The sequence below is a fragment of the Carcharodon carcharias genome, chromosome 6, assembly GCF_017639515.1.
Source record: "Carcharodon carcharias isolate sCarCar2 chromosome 6, sCarCar2.pri, whole genome shotgun sequence".
Lineage (NCBI taxonomy): Eukaryota > Metazoa > Chordata > Chondrichthyes > Lamniformes > Lamnidae > Carcharodon > Carcharodon carcharias.
Window position 1 is genome coordinate 118,975,516 of NC_054472.1, and position 18,986 is coordinate 118,994,501.

General features: G+C 40.0%; 1 protein-coding gene across 2 annotated transcripts in view; it reads right to left on the reverse strand.

Moving 5' to 3' along the window:
* Positions 1 to 18,986, reverse strand: part of usp14 (ubiquitin specific peptidase 14 (tRNA-guanine transglycosylase)) — a 48,431-nt gene that overhangs the window by 25,687 nt on the left and 3,758 nt on the right. Inside the window, exons 2-7 of one of the 2 annotated variants that reach the window (XM_041190001.1) lie at positions 14,269 to 14,414; positions 12,153 to 12,185; positions 6,950 to 7,054; positions 5,369 to 5,472; positions 4,313 to 4,371; positions 2,340 to 2,470 (exon numbers count right to left, since the gene is read on the reverse strand). In XM_041190001.1, the coding sequence (XP_041045935.1) occupies positions 2,340 to 2,470; positions 4,313 to 4,371; positions 5,369 to 5,472; positions 6,950 to 7,054; positions 12,153 to 12,185; positions 14,269 to 14,414 (578 nt within the window). The remainder of the gene's footprint in view (positions 1 to 2,339; positions 2,471 to 4,312; positions 4,372 to 5,368; positions 5,473 to 6,949; positions 7,055 to 12,152; positions 12,186 to 14,268; positions 14,415 to 18,986) is intronic. The other variant, XM_041190002.1, reaches the window with a different exon arrangement.

Consider the following 18,986-nt stretch of genomic DNA (forward strand, 5'->3'; position numbering starts at 1 on the left):
TTAACCTTACTATCTTGCTATTAGTCATTTGGTTGTACAGAACTTGAGTATTGCTGAAAAAAGATATTTTGTCTAAGCTTTCCATCTTGCATTCATCAGGACAATTGTAAGAATACCAACGTCAGGAGGAGCAACAACTTTACACAGTATGAGAAGAGTGTGTTGATTAGTTGGCAAGCGGACTCTGATTGGTAGAGGTATTGCCATGGAGAATGCATCAGTTAATGGTGACTGACAGCTGCCAAGCATTGCTTGAAATTTTAAACTAGGTAGCTTGACTCTGATTGATCAAGGCATCACTTTGAGGAATTAACCAGTGAATGGCTTATTTTGTTTAGCTGAAACAGGTACAATGTGTGTACGTGTTCTTTTTGTCGGCAAAGAACAGGGCTCTCTGTGTTAATATATGTAGTTTCCAGTACACGCTAATGTACCACACTGCAAGCCCGACTACCAATCTTAAATTGGTTGTCAGTGTAATTCTTAGCACACTGAGGATTATTTAGCAAATGTTTTTCAATCACGGAATCATATCTACTGTTGGACACTGTGTTTTGAATGTTGCAAGCACACGTTGGTTGGGTACAGTCTGTATCTTGCCCGTTGTAAACAGCGGAAGGGACATGCGGTATGATACAATCGCTGGTCTTTGGGACTGGCTTCGACAAAAAAATCTTGCTATTATTTAAGCTGTGTAGCAGAGATAAACTAGCAAATTATAAGCCCATTAATCTAATATCTGTATTGAGGATGTTACTAGAATCTGTTAGGAACAGAGTGACTGAACACTTGGAACCAATATGAACCGATCAGCATAGATTTGTAAAGGATAAGTCTTGTTGAACAAACCTAGCTGAGAAGGTAACTAACGTTGCAGATAAGGGCCTGTCTATTGATGTTAATTACATGGGCTTCCAGAAGGCATTCAATAAGGTTCCACACCAGAGACGTTTATCAAAAATTGCAACATGTGTAACTGGAGACATCCTATTGACATGGTTGGGGAGAACTGGTTAATAGATACGGGACACAATGGGTATGTATGGTTGCCAACATGTGATTAGTGGCGACTCCAAGCACCTGGGCTGGTGCCACAGCTTTTCATTATATTCATAAATGGCTTGGAAGAAAGAAAAGACAGCTATACATCCAAGTTTGCTGATGACACCAAGTTAGGTAGCACAGTAAATAGTGCCAATGGGAGCAGAAAGTTGCAAAGGCACAGTGATACATTAAATGAGCAAGCAAAACTGTGGCAGATGGGAGTTCAACATGGGGAAGTGTGAGGTCATCCACTTTAGGCCCAAGAAAGAGAAAACAGTTTATTTTTTAAATGGTAAATAGCTAGGAATTGTGAAAGAGCAGAGAGATTTAGGAGTTGAAACACAGAAATCACTAAAAGCTAATTATTATTTTGCACCTGCCCATTAAAAAGGCTAATGAGATGTTGATCTTTGATCCCAGAGGGCAGGAACACAAAAATATTGATGATATAAAACTCTGGTTAGAACCTATTTAAATTAGATGTGTCAAGTTCTGCATTCCATAACTCAGGAAGGATACTTTGGCCTTGGTGGGGTTGAAGTGCAGATTCACCAGAATGACATTGGAGGTAAAAGGGTTGAATTATGAGAACAGACAGCACAGAGGAGCCTTGTGTTCCCTCAAGTACAGAAGAGAGAGGGGTAATTTAATTGAGGTGTTTAAGATGATTAAAATGAGTCGATAGGTTGGATAGAAAGAAACTATTTCTTCTGGTAGGGAAGAAAAAGGGGGCATACAGAGATAGTGTCAAGAAGCACTTCTTCACAAATAAAGGTAGCAGAAATCCAGAAATTTTCTTCAAAAAGCTGTTGAGGTGATAGATTGTTGTGTAGAGATATTAAGGGATATGGAGTCAAGGCAGTTAGATGGCATTAAAATATAAAATAGCCATGATCTAATTGAATAAGAAAACAGGGTCAAGGTGTTGAACGGCCTATTCCTGTTTCCATGTACCTGACCTACTTCCAACAGAAAACATGGTAGCTGAGCAGATTATCGTATGATTGTCACTGGTATGGAGGAAAGAAGATCCTTTTAGTTAGATTATTGGCATTTTAATACAATTTGAATTGTATTCGCCAGTAGGATTACAGCCCATCATAATTAGGGCTAGAAAAAAAAGTCAGCTAACATTCCAGACCAGAAGAATAATAAAAATCAAATATGGCCACCTAATATCAAATGAGAATATAATTATATCACTACAGTTAAAAAAAAGAATCTTTTATATTCTACTTTTGTCAGGGTGAGGGTATACAGCAGAAACATTTAAGCAATGTTTTTAAATAACTAACCTGCTGAAGATATTGTCCTTGATCTCCCTTTTCTGCAAACTGTGGGAAGGCCATGTGAAGAAACTGAAGTAGAATTATAGGTGGAATGCTAGAGGATGTTTTATCCATTGAATCAAATAAGTCTCGAAAAGCTGTAATAAACGCATACACATTACAATTTATCATTTTTAACATTATTAGTGGATCTCCCGTGATTTCGTCCTTGATAAACTGAAGGATATAAGCTCAATGAGGGAAAAAAACAGACTGGGGAGTTTGAAGCAGGTATAAAAAAAAAAATTAAAAATAACATAGCCTGTGAGTTGATGGTTGAAGAATTTTTGTTAAGCGTTGGGGCCAGGTCACTTTGATGAAACAAAATCTTAGAAGCGCGAGTTTGGAATATGAAGGAAGGGATTGATTTTGAACAATCAGGGCTAGGGACCTGTAGACAGGCTGCTGTTGTGAAGAAGGGTTGAAGAGAAACTAGCTCTGGGAGTTAAAATTTAAAACAGCAGGAGTTAAGACTCGAGAACTACTGGTGCTGGAGGGATCTAAAGTTTACAGTAACAAAGCTAGGGCTGGATTATCCTGCAGGGAGGAAAAGCTGAGAATTTTTAATGAATAGCGCAGGGGTTGTGTTGACTTGTGAAGCAAGAAAATGTAAATTTTACTTTTATATACAAGGGCTGAAAAGTCAACATTTTTAAAAATAGCGTGGCTGGAACATGAGCTGGTCCAGTTTACAGATAGGATTTTTCTTTTAATTTCAGTCTATCAGCTGAAACAAGCAAGCAGGCAGGCACAGAAATGTTAGCCATCAGCCAGAAGGATTCAGCAATACAGTGATGGGATGGGAAGGCTTTACAACACCATCAATGAGAAAAGACATGCAACTATATTGTGACAATTAAATACTTATAAAGGGAACCAGCATTATGTTTACAAAGGCATTTTTTACTGTAAATGTTGAAAAACATAACATGAACCATGACACAGGGAAGTGTGCACATACACAAGTCTTAATAGTAGATGAATTATATAGGGTACGATGTACAAAATTATTAAACTGCAAACACAATGTGCTGGGACCCAAGGTTAATAGAACTTAAACTACAATTTAAATAATTTTGTTCTGGTTAAAGCTCTTCAATACATAATCACAACTGGAGAATAAAAAACTAATTCAGGATCCACTATTCAACAAATGGAGTATATGCTACCTTTAAACACGCACTCAAGATAGAACACTATAGGAAATGGTCATTTAGTTTCTTTCAGCATGAAAACAATATTGATTTTAACATAACAAAAAGGACAATATTTCCCTGCTCAAAATGTTACACCTCTTACGTTCACTCTTCACCTTTATTCTCATGAGTATTGTTCCAGAGGGCTAGTTAGCTAGATCGCTAGCAAGGATCAGATTAAAGCCAGATCCTCGTCATAGCTCAAGCAGACTAAGGCCTGCATCTGTGCCCTCCCTGTAGTAAACAATCACTGTGGTTCAGTGAATAACTGCCAAGGACCTGCCTTTGGGCACAGATCTCAAGAAAAAGTATAGTCCCATGGATAGCAGTGGCCTCTTAAATTGATATTTTCCTGTTATGAGCCTAAACAGGGAGGGCTAGCAGGATATTCAACAGTAGGAGCGATTACAGCCAAACCCAATTCTGATACATACACTACACACTTTCCAGTAAGAGTCATTAGCCAACAATCAAATGCAAGTATCCTGATTGATGCTTCCCCCCTTTCCTCTCCAGACGGCTAAGTTCAATGGTGGACCATCAGTGCCACCTTAGGTGATGAAAAAAAAAGGCTCGGTTCTTCTTGGTCAAGACTCAACGTCACATAACGCACTTTATATAACCAGAATGATCAGAAAGGATGCAAATTTTTCTTGCTTTCTCATGGAGGGGGAGAACATGCAAAGATAAATTGAAGGAATTAAATTGAGATTTTTATACAAAATAACAAGACAGACTGCTCACCTGCTGTTATATACTGTGGTGGAGTCATAGCTACTGAAGTTCTCAAGGCACCTTTAAACCTAGAAGCAGTTGAGAAAATAAATGAATATTTTCAGTAAATTGGACATAGATGCACGTAGAAAGTACTTTCTAAAAAACTTGCAGCAAGAATTGTTTCTTTACCTTTGTTGTGTTCTGGCACTACAAAAATTCACAGGCTCTCTACTACTGATTTTAGCAGATCATATTCTATGCATGTAAATTTTCATTAATGCAGATCCTAATGTTCTTAATTCTTTTTTAGTGGCAGCCTTGCTAAGTTTAGTCTTTTTTTATATAAACGTGGCATCTAGGGTACTTGCAATATAATCAAATCACATCTCCATGAAACATGCTTGGTGTTCCGTGGAAGGCATGATTGAGACCAACCAGCACTGAAGAAAAAAATCAACAATCTCTCTGCGATCCAGTTAGCTATATTGCTTATTTTAAATAATGATTTTAAATGTTCTAAAAGCACAATACGCCTCAGAACAAAATCCAATTCCCAGATGCAAAGCTCATCATAACTCACTCTCAAGTTATCAGGCTAGATAACATGAGAATGTAAATTGCACCCCATAGCTCCTTAATATATGCAATATACTAAACAATTTTTTGCTCTTCTAGTCACTTTAAGAGCTTTTACTTATCTTCCTCCATCAGAGCATTTTGCTATTGAGAAAGGCATCCTCAATCATGTAATCTGCAGCAACAAGGCGTGGAAGTGTGAACATAAGTGACTCTATGAGAAAACTTCTAGCCTCTTTTATAACCTTTTGCACCATGTGCTTATTCTTATTTACCATTAACAACTGATAGTTATTACAATTGCTTCCTTTATAGTTCATTAACTTCCTAGTCAATTCATGTTTTGAAGTAGACTAGACTTGAAACAATGTAAAAAGAAGCGACATCAATCCAATTAAAATCCTTTTTAAAAAATAATCCTGTATTGTATCAAACAATAAAAACATTTTGAAGAGGAAAATTATCATGTAATGTATGTATTCTAAATTTTGCTGCAAGGCCACTTGCCTTTTCAGGGTGTCCCTGAGTTCAGGCACTGAACGTAGACACTGAACTGTAGCATTCATATAGCAAGTGTTTCCAAGATTGGTGAGCCCACATGGAAGGTCCATCTATGAACAAAAAGAAAACATAATAACCAGTCATTTGTATGAAAAGAAAATCCCAGAACTGAGCATGGTCATCAAGCAGATTGGTGCCTCACAGATTTTATTTCCATGTGTCAATTCTTGCTGTGGGGCAATACCAAATATGAAGGAAGGAAATTTAAGGTTCTTATCTGTAAGTTCCTCTTGTGCACCTTTACAGGCGTGAGAATATGATAGGTATCCTTTTACTACAAATGATACCAAAACCTGGACTTGCTCCCAATATGTTACGTATAAATTCAAGTCCACACTGTCCACCACTTCAAATTTCCAAAATTAGTAGCTTAGATCAGACTGAGTTAAGTGGAATGACATATGCTAATGTAAGATTATGCCTAAAATACTACAGCAAAGCACTCGCGCTTATAAAGAAACGTGATGAATTGAACAGCCTATTACACTGGAACCAGGAAAATATTTGCAAGACTGGCTAAGTGCATACTCGTGACTGGAAATAGCATACATGGAATCCAAAGGATTGTGGGGGGGGGGGCGGGGTTTGGGTTTTAGGGAAAAGAGCTGGGAAATTATAATCTCATCCTCAAATCTTACTTTAGGTCTCTTTCACCACATAGCATTGCAAAGTCATGACAATTTCTAACATTTCACTAAAATTTGCAAGGCCAAGGGAAAAGAGCAAGGAAGTGGGACTAACCGAATAGCTCTTTCAAAGAGCAGGCACAGGCATGACAGGATGAATGGCTTACTTCTGTTTTGCATCATCCTATGGAATGCAACAGTAGCCAGTCTATTTTGCTCCCAGTCTGCCAGGACAACAGACAAGTACATTGCACAAGTAACCGGAGTGGGGAAAACAAGGGAAGTAAAGTTGCATCGGCATTCTAAATTTGATGGGAATCTGGAAAAGAACAACTGCTTATTCACCAGTTAAAAGTAAAATTTAACACAAGCTAAATAATTTACAATTTTAAGGGAAAAACACATATACCAATTAAATTCCCCACCCCTAAATCACCCCAGCTGTTTTCCACCATAGCCCCCTGCATTTTATGGGTCTTGAGAACATGCCCAACTTCTCTTCTCCAACATTTCACAGCCAATTCTTAGACCACCCAATTGCAGCATGACTTCAATAAACATACTTAGAAACCACAAGCATAAAGAGTTATTTCTGGTGAGCTGCCTACCGCAACTGTGTAACGAACCATATATCAACAAAAAAAAGGTCAAGGAGTTGTCATGTGGTCGGAACTTCAATTTGTGCATAAGCATTTATGCCTCTTCACAATGTTGTTAATGCTCAGGACTCAGGCCTTGCCCTTCAACTTTCTATGCTCTTGAGGCTCCAACCCTTCTGTGACCCATCCTTAGCCCCCAGACCACTAACGTTATAGAAGGTGCACATTTGAGACACCTTACAGGTTCATCTATAGCACATTTGTGCTATTGTGGAAATAATGTAACTTTTGAAAATACTTACAGCTGAAGCTAGCTGCTCTTCTGTCATGTCTTCCATAAAGGTTGGGCGCACAACTGGTTCTTCAGGCAATGCCTCTGCTGACCCCATCATTAGCAAAGTCATTCCCTGTAAATTTTTAATTACAAATATTTGTAATTAGGCAAACTTCATATCCCAGTTCTTCATGTCCCCTACAGAGGTCACTTACATTTTATGTTGGACAAGCATTATTTTTAAAGTTAAGGAAACAGAAATGAAGATATATGGACACCATAAAGACCTAAAATATATAGAATGCACAGCACAGAAGCATGCCATTCATTCCAATTGGTCCATGACAATGTTTGCACCTAACAAGAGCCTCCTAATGAATCTTGGAATCTTTAATGTCCACCTGAAAAAGATAAGAACTTAATGTCACATCAAAAATACTGCATCTTCTAAAATGCAACACTGAAGTGTGAACCTAGATTATGTACTAAAGTCCAGAGTGGGACCGAAGCTCTGAACCCCTGATCAAGGTGCTGCAGGTCTTACCAACTGCGTTAACGTGACACAATGATATAGTATTTTGAGTAAGCACTTGAAGGAATGAAATCCAATTTCAAAAACTGGAATTTTGACTATAATTAGCATATTCCACAAAGTTCAAAATCTCATTGACTGGGCATTGCTATAATGAAATTTAGCAAAAAATAAATCTACTAATCTTCTACAGGATATTAAAAAAATTGAAGACATTTATATATACTTTTTTCTAAAGTTACATGTTGAGTTTTACTTACAGGGAAAATATGCAATTTTTTTAGGTCAGGCCTGAATTATAAACAGAGAATGACTCAGGTTTATATTGGATATGCTTCTGGGCTAACAGTTCCAAGAACTCGAGTTCAAATTCCACCTTTTTTAAAATGTTAAATTTCAGGATGTATGCATCATTGGCAGCTCAGCCCTAATGCAAAGTCTTTTCATAGGATAGTTAAAAGGCAACGATGTTTGTGCAGAGCCACGTATAAACCAGAGTAGTAAGACTGGTGGATTTCCTTCCCTAAAGTATATTAGAGAACCAGTGTGATTTTTTTTTTTAAAGCAACAATTCCATAGTTTCAATTACTTTGTGTCTGTCTTCACAGAGCAAGATACAGGAAATCTCCCAGGTACTAGGGAACCAAGGGACTAGGGAAATATTAATGACGAGGTAGTACTTGAAAAATTAATTGGATTGAAGGTTGATAAATCCCCCTGGACCAGGTGAGCTACATCCAATAGTACTGAAGGAGATGGCTATGGGATATTGGATGCATTGGTGGTTATCTTTCAAAATTCTTAGATTTTGGGAAGGTTCCGGCAGACTGGAAAGTAGCACATGTAACCCCACTATTTAAGAAAAGGGAGGGAGAGCGAAAACAGAGAACTACAGACCTGTTCTTTTGAGGTCAGTAGAAGGGAAAAATGTTAGAATCTACTATAAAAGATGTGATAACTGGACATTTAGGAAATAATGATATGATTGGGCAGAGTCAACATGGATTTATGAAAGGGAAACTATGACTGAAAAACCTGCTGGGTGTTTTTTTTTGAGGATGTTACTTGCAGCATAGATGAAGGAGAACCAGCGGGTGTGGTGTATTTGGATTTTCAGAAGGTTTTTGATAAGGTCCCACACAGGAGGTTAGTAAACAAAATTAGAGCACTTGGGATTGGGGGTAATATACTGCTTTGGATTAAGAATTGGTTAACAGACAGAAAACAGAGAGCAGGAATAAACCAGTCATTCTCAGCAGGCTGTTACTAGTGAGGTACCGCAAGAATCAGTGCTTGGGCCACAGCTATTGGCAATCTATATAAATGATTTGGATGTGGGAACCAGATGTAATATTTCCAAATTTGCTGATAACAAACCAAGGTAGGAATGTGAGTTGTGAGGAGGATGGAAGGAGGCTTCAAAGGGATTTGGGCAGACTCAGGGAATGGGCAGGAACATGGCAGATGGAATATAAATGAGTATAAGTGTGAAGTTATCCATTTTGGTAGAAAAAAACAAAAAGGCAGAGTATGTCTTAAATAGTACGAGGTTCAGAAGTGATGATGTCTAAAGGGACCTGGGTGTCCTTGCTCATGAGCCACTAAAATCTAGCATGTAGGTGCAGCAAGCAATTAGGAAGACAAATGGTATGTTGGCCTTCATTGCAAGGGGATTTGGGCACAGGAGTAAAGATGTCTTGCTGCAATTGTATAGACCCTTGGTGAGATTGCACCTTTTGAGTATTTTGTACAGGTTTGGTCTTCTTATCTAAGGAAGGATGTACTTGCCATAGATGGAGTGCAACAGAGGTTCACTAGAGTAATCTCTGGGATGGCAGGATTGTCTTATGAGGAGAGATTGTGGATACTAGATTTTATATAGTTTCAAAGAATGAGAGGTGATCTCATTGAAACTTACAAAACTCTTACAGGCACGACAGGGTAGATGTGAACAGGATGTTCCCACTGGCTGTTGAGTCTAGAACCAGGGCACACAGTTTCAGGATAAGGGGCAGGCCATTTAAGACTGAGATGAGGAAGAATTTCTTCACTCAGAGGGTGGTGAATCTTTGGAATTCTCTACCCAAAGGGCTGTGGAAGCTCAATCATTGGGCATGTTCAAGGCAGAAATCATTATGATTTCTGGATACTAATGACATCAGGGATAGGGGTATAGTGGGGAAAATGGAACAGAGGTAGATGATCAGTCATGATCAGTTTGAATGGCAGAGCTGGCCCAACAGGCCAAATGGCCTACTTCTGCTCCAATTTCCTGTGTCACCATGTTCACAGTAAAAACATGTTCATGGAGCAGAATTATCCAAAAGGTTGGCCATTAATCACATGGACTAAAATAAAAAGAATAGGTTACAAGGTCATTGGTCAGGTGATCTCAATGCTCATATTTGCATGGCATTTATATGGGTGCTTCAACGTTTGAGAGTCTGTTGGTAAAAGTATGAAAAGGTGACTGCTGAACATCATTTTTACCTTCTAGGTTACAGAATAGTGATGGGTGTTGAAGTAAATATATGTATGATTACGCATTAAGTTCATTTATCTGTATTACTTGTTAAGTGTGAGGAGTTGTCAACTAAATTTAGCGCATGTAGTTAAAACGTTGTCGCCGTAGTCGCACATGCAGCCAGTAAGGATTTTTATTGTTCAACACAGGCATAGTAAAAGCTAAGTGATCTCTCAAAAACCAGAACAGGTCTAAGCTTTGCAACCTTCTCATATTCCAATCATGAGTGGTGATGGAAAATTAAGCTACTAATAGGAGGAGGCAGCTCCACGAAAATGTGCATCTTCAACAATAGTGGAATTCAGCAAACGAGTGCAAAAGGCAAGGGTGGAACATTTGCAAAACATCTTCAGCCAGAAGTGTTGAGCAGACGATGCGTCTCTGCCTCCTCCCAAGCTCCCCACCATCACTGATGCCACTCTTTAATTAATTCTATTAACTTTACATGATATCAAGAAATGGGTGAATGGGCTGGACACAACAAATGGTATGGGCACTGATAACCACCAGCTGTAATGCTGAACACCCATGCACTAGAACCAGCTGCATCCATTGTTAATCTGCTCCAGGACAGCTACAATATTGGTATCTGTCCAAGAATGTGGAAAATTGTCCAATTATGTCCTTTCCACAAAAAGCAGGACAAATCCAACCAGGCCAGATATTACCCTATTAACTTACTCCCACTCAACAAAGTTATTAAAGGAATTGTCAATGATGCTATCAAATGGCACTAATTCATCAATACCCTGCTCACTAATGCTCAGTTTGGATTGCAATAGGTACAGTTGGTTCCAGACATCATTACAGCCTTGGTCCAAACATGGACACAACAGCTGAATTACAGAGCCATGAATGACTTCCCTTCTCACCAAGGCAGTAATTAACTTAATGCAACACCAAGGAGCCCTAGTACAACTGAAGTCAACAAGATCAGAACAAAATTCCTCAGTAGTTGGAGTCACACTTGGTACAAGGGAAGATGGTTGATGGATGCCAATCATCTTTATACCAGGCCATCACTGCAGGAGTTTCTCAGGGCAGTGTCCAAGGCCCAACTATGTTTAATTGCTTCATCAATGACCTTCCCTTCATCATGAAGTCAGAAATGAAGTTGTTTGATGATGATTTTGGGGCAGAGCCCTGTGCATTCACGACTCCCTCAGATAATGAAGCAATCTGTGTTCACATGCAACAAGACCTAGGTAACATCCAGACATAAACTGATAAATGGCAAGTAACATTCAAACCACAAGTGCAGGCAACAATCATAAATAAGAAACATCTAACTGTCTCTCCATGACATTTAACAGCATCACATCACCGAGACACCACCAACATCCAGGGATAGCCAATACAAGTGGACCAACCAAATAAATGTTGTGGCTATAAGAGAGCAAATCAGAGGACAGAGACTGAATATTCAATTGTGGATGGCTTCACATCTGACTCCCAAATCCTATCCATCAAGGTCAGGAATGTGATTATTAATGTTTTTCCTCTCGTCAGGTACTGTACTCCTCTCCTTCAAATCTGCCACCACCACCCACTCATCAAAAAAAAAAATCCTTGACCGCCCCCCCGGCAACCAACCGTCCCATCTCGAACCTCCCTCTCAAAAAACCTTCAATGCGTGTTATCTTCCAAATTTATGCCATCAGCTTCCAAGGCCCTAAAGCTTTTCCTCTCTTTCCTTCTCAAAACCACTACTTAAAACCTACTTCTTCATCCACCCTAATATCTCATGTGACTTGGTGTCAAACTTTGTTTGCTAATACTCTTGTGAAGAATCTTTGGAGGCTTTGCTAAGTTAAAGGTGCTTTATAAATACATATATTGCTATTCATCAATCACTGGGTCAAATCCCTGGATCTTGCTACCGAACCACACTGGGAGCAACCTCACATAGGCTGCAGCTATTCAAGAAAAAGGCTTGCCTCCATCCAAAGAATGAGCTATTTATTTTTTTAAAACAACTACTAACTCAAGCCGACAACTGCATTGCAAATTAACTTTAATTTCAAACTTGGTACCACTTGCTGACTGGCAATTATTTTTACTGTTTTAAACAAATATTAAAGGGTTTCATAATAAATATTTGAATGTAATATAAATTTTTATTGTTCATAATAAATATTAGTGCATTAAAATATTACACTTTCTCATCTTACTTACACTCTTTATCTTAATGTTGCCCCATTCATCATCCTGAAAATACAAAAAAAATTTGGTCATCAAGAAAAAATGCTAAGTAAATTTAGAATGGCTTTTCAACAAAGGTTATCAAAGGAAGCAATTTTGATAAATTTCAAGCAGGTTTCACACCTCAGGAAATTACTGCAGATGGAAATAGTAATATTGTTGGGAAGATCAATCATGGGGAAAGATTCAAGATTTGGAAGGGAACAGTAGTACGGACAATAGGTTTTCAATATGTTATAGTTTACACTCAAATAGACTGGCTACTCCCAAGTTGCAATGAGAATATAACTGAGTAATTGGCCGATGATTACGTATTGATGTCACGTACCTGGGACATTTAGTTATTGGAGGCATGGGATGAGTGAAGGCTGCAAGTCCACAAAGATAGGAAATTAGTCACGCATAAACTAATGCATAACGTGAGAAATTTCTGTCCCTGGTTAAGGCTAAAAAATAAGGGAGGTGCTCAGCTTATAAAAGATTTACATATCCTTCCCAGTTTCTCTCATAGTGGAGCAAATTATTCAAAAGCAGTGGACGAAGCAGTTGTATGGGAATATATTCCCATAAACTACACCTCTGCAATGCTTAAATTACAATGTTCCCTTCTGACTTCAGTCCAAAGTTCCACTCCAATCTAAAATGAGAGCCATTCAGCAGATGAGATGCAGGGAAGAAAACAGTAGAAGTAAGGCGGCAAATGGTATTTTGGCCTTCATTGTGAGAGGACTGAATACAGGAGCAAGGATGTCTTACTGCAGCTGTACAGGCCTTGGTGAGATCACACCTGGAGTACTGTGTGCAGTTTTGGTCTCCTTACCTAAGAAAGGAGCTACTTTCTACAGAGGAAGTGCAGCGAAAGTTCACCAGATTAATTCCTGGGGTAGCAGGATTGTCATACGAGGAGAGATTGGGCCAGCTAGGCCTGTGTTCACTGGAGTTTAGAAGAATGAGAGGGGATCTCATTGAAATGTATAAAATTCTGACAGGGCTGGACAGACTGGGTGCAGGAATGATGTTTCCTCTGGTTAGGAGAGCCTAGAACAAAGGGTCACAATCTCAGGATACGGGGTAGGCCATGTAGGGCTGAGATGAGGAGAAACTTCTTCACTCAGAGGGTGATGAACCTGTGGAATTCAGAGGGCAGTGGAGGCCAAGTCACTGAATATATCCAAGAAAGAAATAGATAGATTTCTACACTCTAAAGGCATCAAAGGGTATGGGGAGATTGGGGGAATATGGCATTGAGATAAGAGGATCAGCCATGATCATACTGAACGGCGGAGCAGGCTCAAAGGGCCGAATGACCTACTCCTGCTTCTATTTTGCTACGAAACAGAATAGACGTGATTGAAATGAGGAAGGCCAGATACAACATTTAGACGTAGATGTTATTTAATGCAAAGATAATTCTGATGTTCTCAAATATGACCTTGGCCTTATTTATGCGTTTCAGTTTATAAATGAAATTTGGGGGTCATCTTATGAGCAAAAAGAATGCTGAATGTATGTTTCATTTGTCTATTGATGGGGAGTATTATATATTAACAGCAATCTAGCAAAGAGCTTGTACTTGAATAATTTTTTCTTGATCAATCCTATGGATCAATGACATGGAATTTGTTATGAACTGTTGGCACTGACTTATTACCAAAAAAAAAAGGAATTAAGCCACTTAAGATTGATCTTGGTGAGCCAATATACAAAATAGAGTACATCTGCTGGTAATATTGAGACATTTAATTGAAATGTTTATTCAAACAATAAAGGCGAGAACAGATAATCCAAAGATGCTTGCACACACAGCCCTTCAACATAATTGTAATGTTCCAGCTCGAGTTTTAGAAAATTATAACAATGATAAAATAAGCAGAGACAAAGTGATTAGTATCTGGTTAGTCTTAGATATTTCCTGGACAACATGTTGTTGATCTGTTTTCTGGATTTCAAGTGGCAAAGGGCAAGAGGAAACATAAAAGGATAAAACACTTTAACATGATTCACCCTCCCACAAAAAGCAAACACTAAACATTAAAACAGATTTGATAAAACTACCCAATATAGAATTATTAGTACAAAAAAACCTCACCTTTAGTGTGCCTCCTTTAATCATAACCTTCTGTCTTTCGGGCTGAACTCCAGTTAATGCAAATAACTGTGCTTTGAAAACTACAGGTGGATCATCAGTGTTCAACTCCAATCCATCAAACTTCTCCTTGCCCCACTTGACATTTACTGGGAAGCAGACAGAAATTCTCATTTATTCACCAGCAAAACCTGAGCTCATATAGGATAGCATGTCTAAAATTGTCTTCAGGTATTCCTGCAAGTGAAGATTTTCTCTCTCCCACTAGGAACACTAACGCACAAATGTCATACTGAATAACACAAACATACATTGCTTTTAAGCAATATAAAAGTGCTAAACACATTTAGTTGACACGATTCTCTGAAATATCTTCATAACTGACCTAAATACTGCTGTAGGATCAGTAAATGAGATATATTGTTGCTTCCATTAACTTACCAGGAAAAGCATCTCAGCCACTCACTTTACGGAAGAACACTTTGCAACATCAGTCCTAAACTTGCTTTTAACCAGTTTGCAACCTTTCACCAAGAGTAACCATTTTTATTCCACTTAGTATCTTGCTTTCTCCAAAAGTCCCCACTCATTTGCCTGCATTCAAGGCTGAGGAGCCTTAGTCATCCAGTTTTCACTCATAACCACGTCTTGATACTAAGCAGCAACCTTTCAGTAATTCTCTGAGCCATGTGTCAAGATAGGACTCTGAGTTAGGAGGCTGTAGGTACAAGAACTACTTCAGACTTGAGCAGAATTCAGGCTGGTACTTCAGTGCAGTAATAAGGGTGTGCGCTGCACTGTTGGACGTGCTGTCTCTGGATAAGAAGTTGCCACCTGCCATTTCAGGTGGCTATAAAAGAGCCTATGGCACTATTTTGAAGAGTAGCGGGGAGGTCTGCTCCTTTTCACCCTTGAGAGGTTGGAGAAAGTGTCAGATTGATAAAGTTGTATATTCATTAGTATGCAAATTGAGATTAAGGTTGTGCTTATGGATATCACCAAACTATAGTAAGCTAATAAAGAGAAAAGGGCCAAGAATAAATCCTTGGAGGACTTGAGGTGAATGTATAGGGGGTTCAAAAAGAAAATCGCTGAGTGTGCTAGCTGCATTGGGACAGGTAGTGGGTGTGGAACAATATGAGGGCGGTCCAGTCAAGCTGGACAATGGAATAGGATGGTATCTAGTTACCACCATTTATCATACCTAGCACAAAAGAAGATGGTTGTGGTTGTTGGAGGTCAATCATCTCAGTTCCAGGACATCACTAGAGGAGTTCATCAAGGTAGTGTCCTCAACCCAACTTTCTTCAGCTGCTTCATCAATGACCTTCCTTCTATCATAGGTCAGAAGTGGAGATGTTCACTGATGATTGCGCAATGTTCAGCAACATTCACAAGTCCATGTCCAAATGCAGCAAGACCTGGTAAAATATCCAGGGGCTTGGGCTGAAAAGCGGCAAGTAAACATTTGCACCACACAAGTGCTAGGCAATGACCATCTCCAATGAGAGGATCTAAACATCACCCCTTGACAAAATAAATGCTAGCTAGGCTAGCAATACCCATATCCCAGGAACAAATTTTTAAAAATTCAATGGCATCACCATCACTGAATCCCCTGCTATCATCCTGGGGTTACCATTGGCCAGAAACTGAATGGACATCACCAGATAAATACTCTGGCTACAAGAGTCAGTCAGAGGTTAGGCATTGTGTGGTGAGTAACTCACCTCCTGACTCCCCAAAGCCTGTCTACCATCTAAAAGGCACAAGACAGACATGTGATGGAATACTCCCCACTTGCCGGGATGAGTGCAGCTCCTACGACACTCAAGAAGCTCAACATCATCCAGGACAAAGCAGCCCACTTGATTGACAACCCATCAACAAACATTCATTCCCTACATCACTGACACACAGTTGCAGCAGTGTGTACCATCTACAAAATGCACTGCAGGAACTCACGAAGCATCCTTCGGCAGCACCTTTCAATCCCACGACTACTACCATCTAGAAGGACAAGGACAACAGATGCATTGGAACACGACCACCTGGAAGTTCCCCTCCAAGCCACACACTATCCTTACTTGGGAACATATTGCCATTCCTTCACGGGTGCTGGATCAAAATCCTAGAACTCCCCCCCTAAGAGCATTGTGAGTGTACCTATACCACATGGACTGCAGCGGTTCAAGAAGGCAGCTCAACACCACCTTCTGAAAGGCAGTTAGGGATGGACAATAAATTCTGGCATCGCCAGCGACACCCACATCCCATGATTTGAATTTTAAAAAAATTATTCATGGCAAGGCCAAGGAGGAATGACTTATCATGGTCACAATCATCGAGAATGTCAAAACCAATACTGAGGACTAGGTGTTAGATGCCTGATGAAGTAAGATGAGGCCAAAATCTAGGAAGTGTTGACGGTCTTCACAACGAAATTGTCAGGAATACAAAGAATATAGCATTGGAATGTAAACAGGACTGTGGTACTTATCGATAAAACAAACCTACAAAACCACAATCCAATTAATCAGTCATTGCCAAAATAATGATATATCATTAGGAAATAAAGTTGAAGAGCAAACTTCTTAAAAGAACCTAGTGGGTTTGAATGTTTGCATGGAATTTGATGATCAGAATCAAATGCAGTACTTGATGTACAGCCTGCCTAGAGCACTTCGCAGCTTCAGCATGAATGCCTTAGACTACAATTGATTCCCTCCCTGAGCCTGTGTCTTTCCTCCATTAAGGCACTCTTTTAAACCTACCTCACCAAGCTTTTGGTCACCTATCCTAACATGTGTGTGTGGCTTGGAGTCAAATTTCTTTTAATAACACTGCCTCCTCCAGAGGTTCCCATCATCACAGATGCGTCTTCAGCCAATTCGATTCACTCACGTGATATCAAGAAACAGCTGAAGCACTGGATACTGCAAAAGCCAAGGGTCCTGACAATATTCCAGCAATAGTACTGAAGACTTGTGCTCCAGAACTTGCCACACCTCTAGCCAAGCTGCTCAAGTACAGCTACAACACTGGCATCTAGTCAACTATGTGGAAAATTGCCCAGGTACGTCTGTACATAAAAAGCATAAATCCAAACCCCCACCAGTCTACTCTCAGTCATCAGTAAAGTGATGGATGGTGTCTCCAACAGTGCTATCAAGTGGCACCTGCTTAGCAATAACCTGCTCACTGATGCTCAGTTTGAGTTCCACCAGGGCCACTGAGCTCCTGACCTCATTACAGCCTTGGTTCAAACATGATCAAAACAGCTGAACTCCAGAGGTGAGGTGAGAGTGACTGCCCTTGACAGCAAGGCCACATTTGACTGAGTGTGGCATGAAGGAGCCCTGGAAAAAGTGGAATCAATGGGAATCAAAGAGGAAACTCTCTACTGGTTGGAGTAATACCAAGCACAAAGGAAGATGGTTGTGGCTGTTGGAGATCAATCATCTCAGATCCACGACATCACTGCAGGAATTCCTCAGGGTAGTGTCCTACGCCCAACCATCTTCTGCAACTTCATCAATGACCTTCATTCCATCATAAGGTCAGAAGTGGGGATGTTCACTGTTGTATGCACAATGCTCAGCACCATTTGCAACTTCTCAGATACTGAAGCAGTTCATGTCCAAACGTAGCAAGACCTGGACAATATCCAAGTTTGGGCTGACAAGTGACAAGTAACATTCACACAACACAAATGCAAGGCAATGACCATCTCCAACAAGACAGAATCTAACCATCACCCTTTGACATTCAATGGCATTACTATTGCTGAATCCCCCACTATCAACATCCTGGGGGTTACCTTTGACCAGAAACTGAACTTGACTAGCCACAAATACTGTGGCTACGAGAGTAGACCAGAGGCTAGGAATCCTGCGGCAAGTAACTCACCTCTTAACTTCCGTTAAAGCCCGTCCACCATCTACAAGACACAAGTCAGGAGTGCGATGGAACACTCTCCACTTGCTTGGATGAGTGAGCTCCAACAACACTCGAAGCTTGACACCATCGAGGATAAAGCAGCCCGCTTGACTGGCACCCCTTCCACAAACATTCACCGATGGCCAGTGGCAGCAAGAGTGGCATCTACAAGATGTACTGCAGGAACTCACCAAGTCTCTTTAAACAACACCTAAACAGCTGCTACCATCTAGGACAAAGGCAGCAAATAGGTGGGAACACCACCACCTGGAAGTTCCCCTCCAAGCCACTCACCATCCTGACTTGGAAATATATCACCATTCCTTCACTGTTGCTGGGTCAAAATCTTGGAAATCCCTCCCGAACAGCACTCTGGGTGTACCTAGACCACAGGGACTGCAAGGGTCCAAGAAGGCAGCTCACCAGCACCTCTTCAAGGGCAATTAGGGGTCGGTAATAAATGCTGACCTAACCAGCAAAGCTCACATCCTGTAAATGAATAAATAAAACCAAAGAGCTATGCTATGACTTGCTACAAGGGAACATTTGGCCCTTCAAGCCTGCTCCACCATTCAGCAAGATCATGGCTGATGCGGTTGTGGTCTCAATTCCACTTTCCTGCCTGTCTCCCATAACCCTTCAGTCCCTGGTCTATCAGAAGTCCATCTAACTCAGCCTCAAATAAGTTTAAAGACCCGGCCTCCATTACTTTCTAGGGAAGAGAATTCCACTAACAACCCTCAAAAAAAAAATTCTCCCCATCTCTGTCTCATTCTTAAACT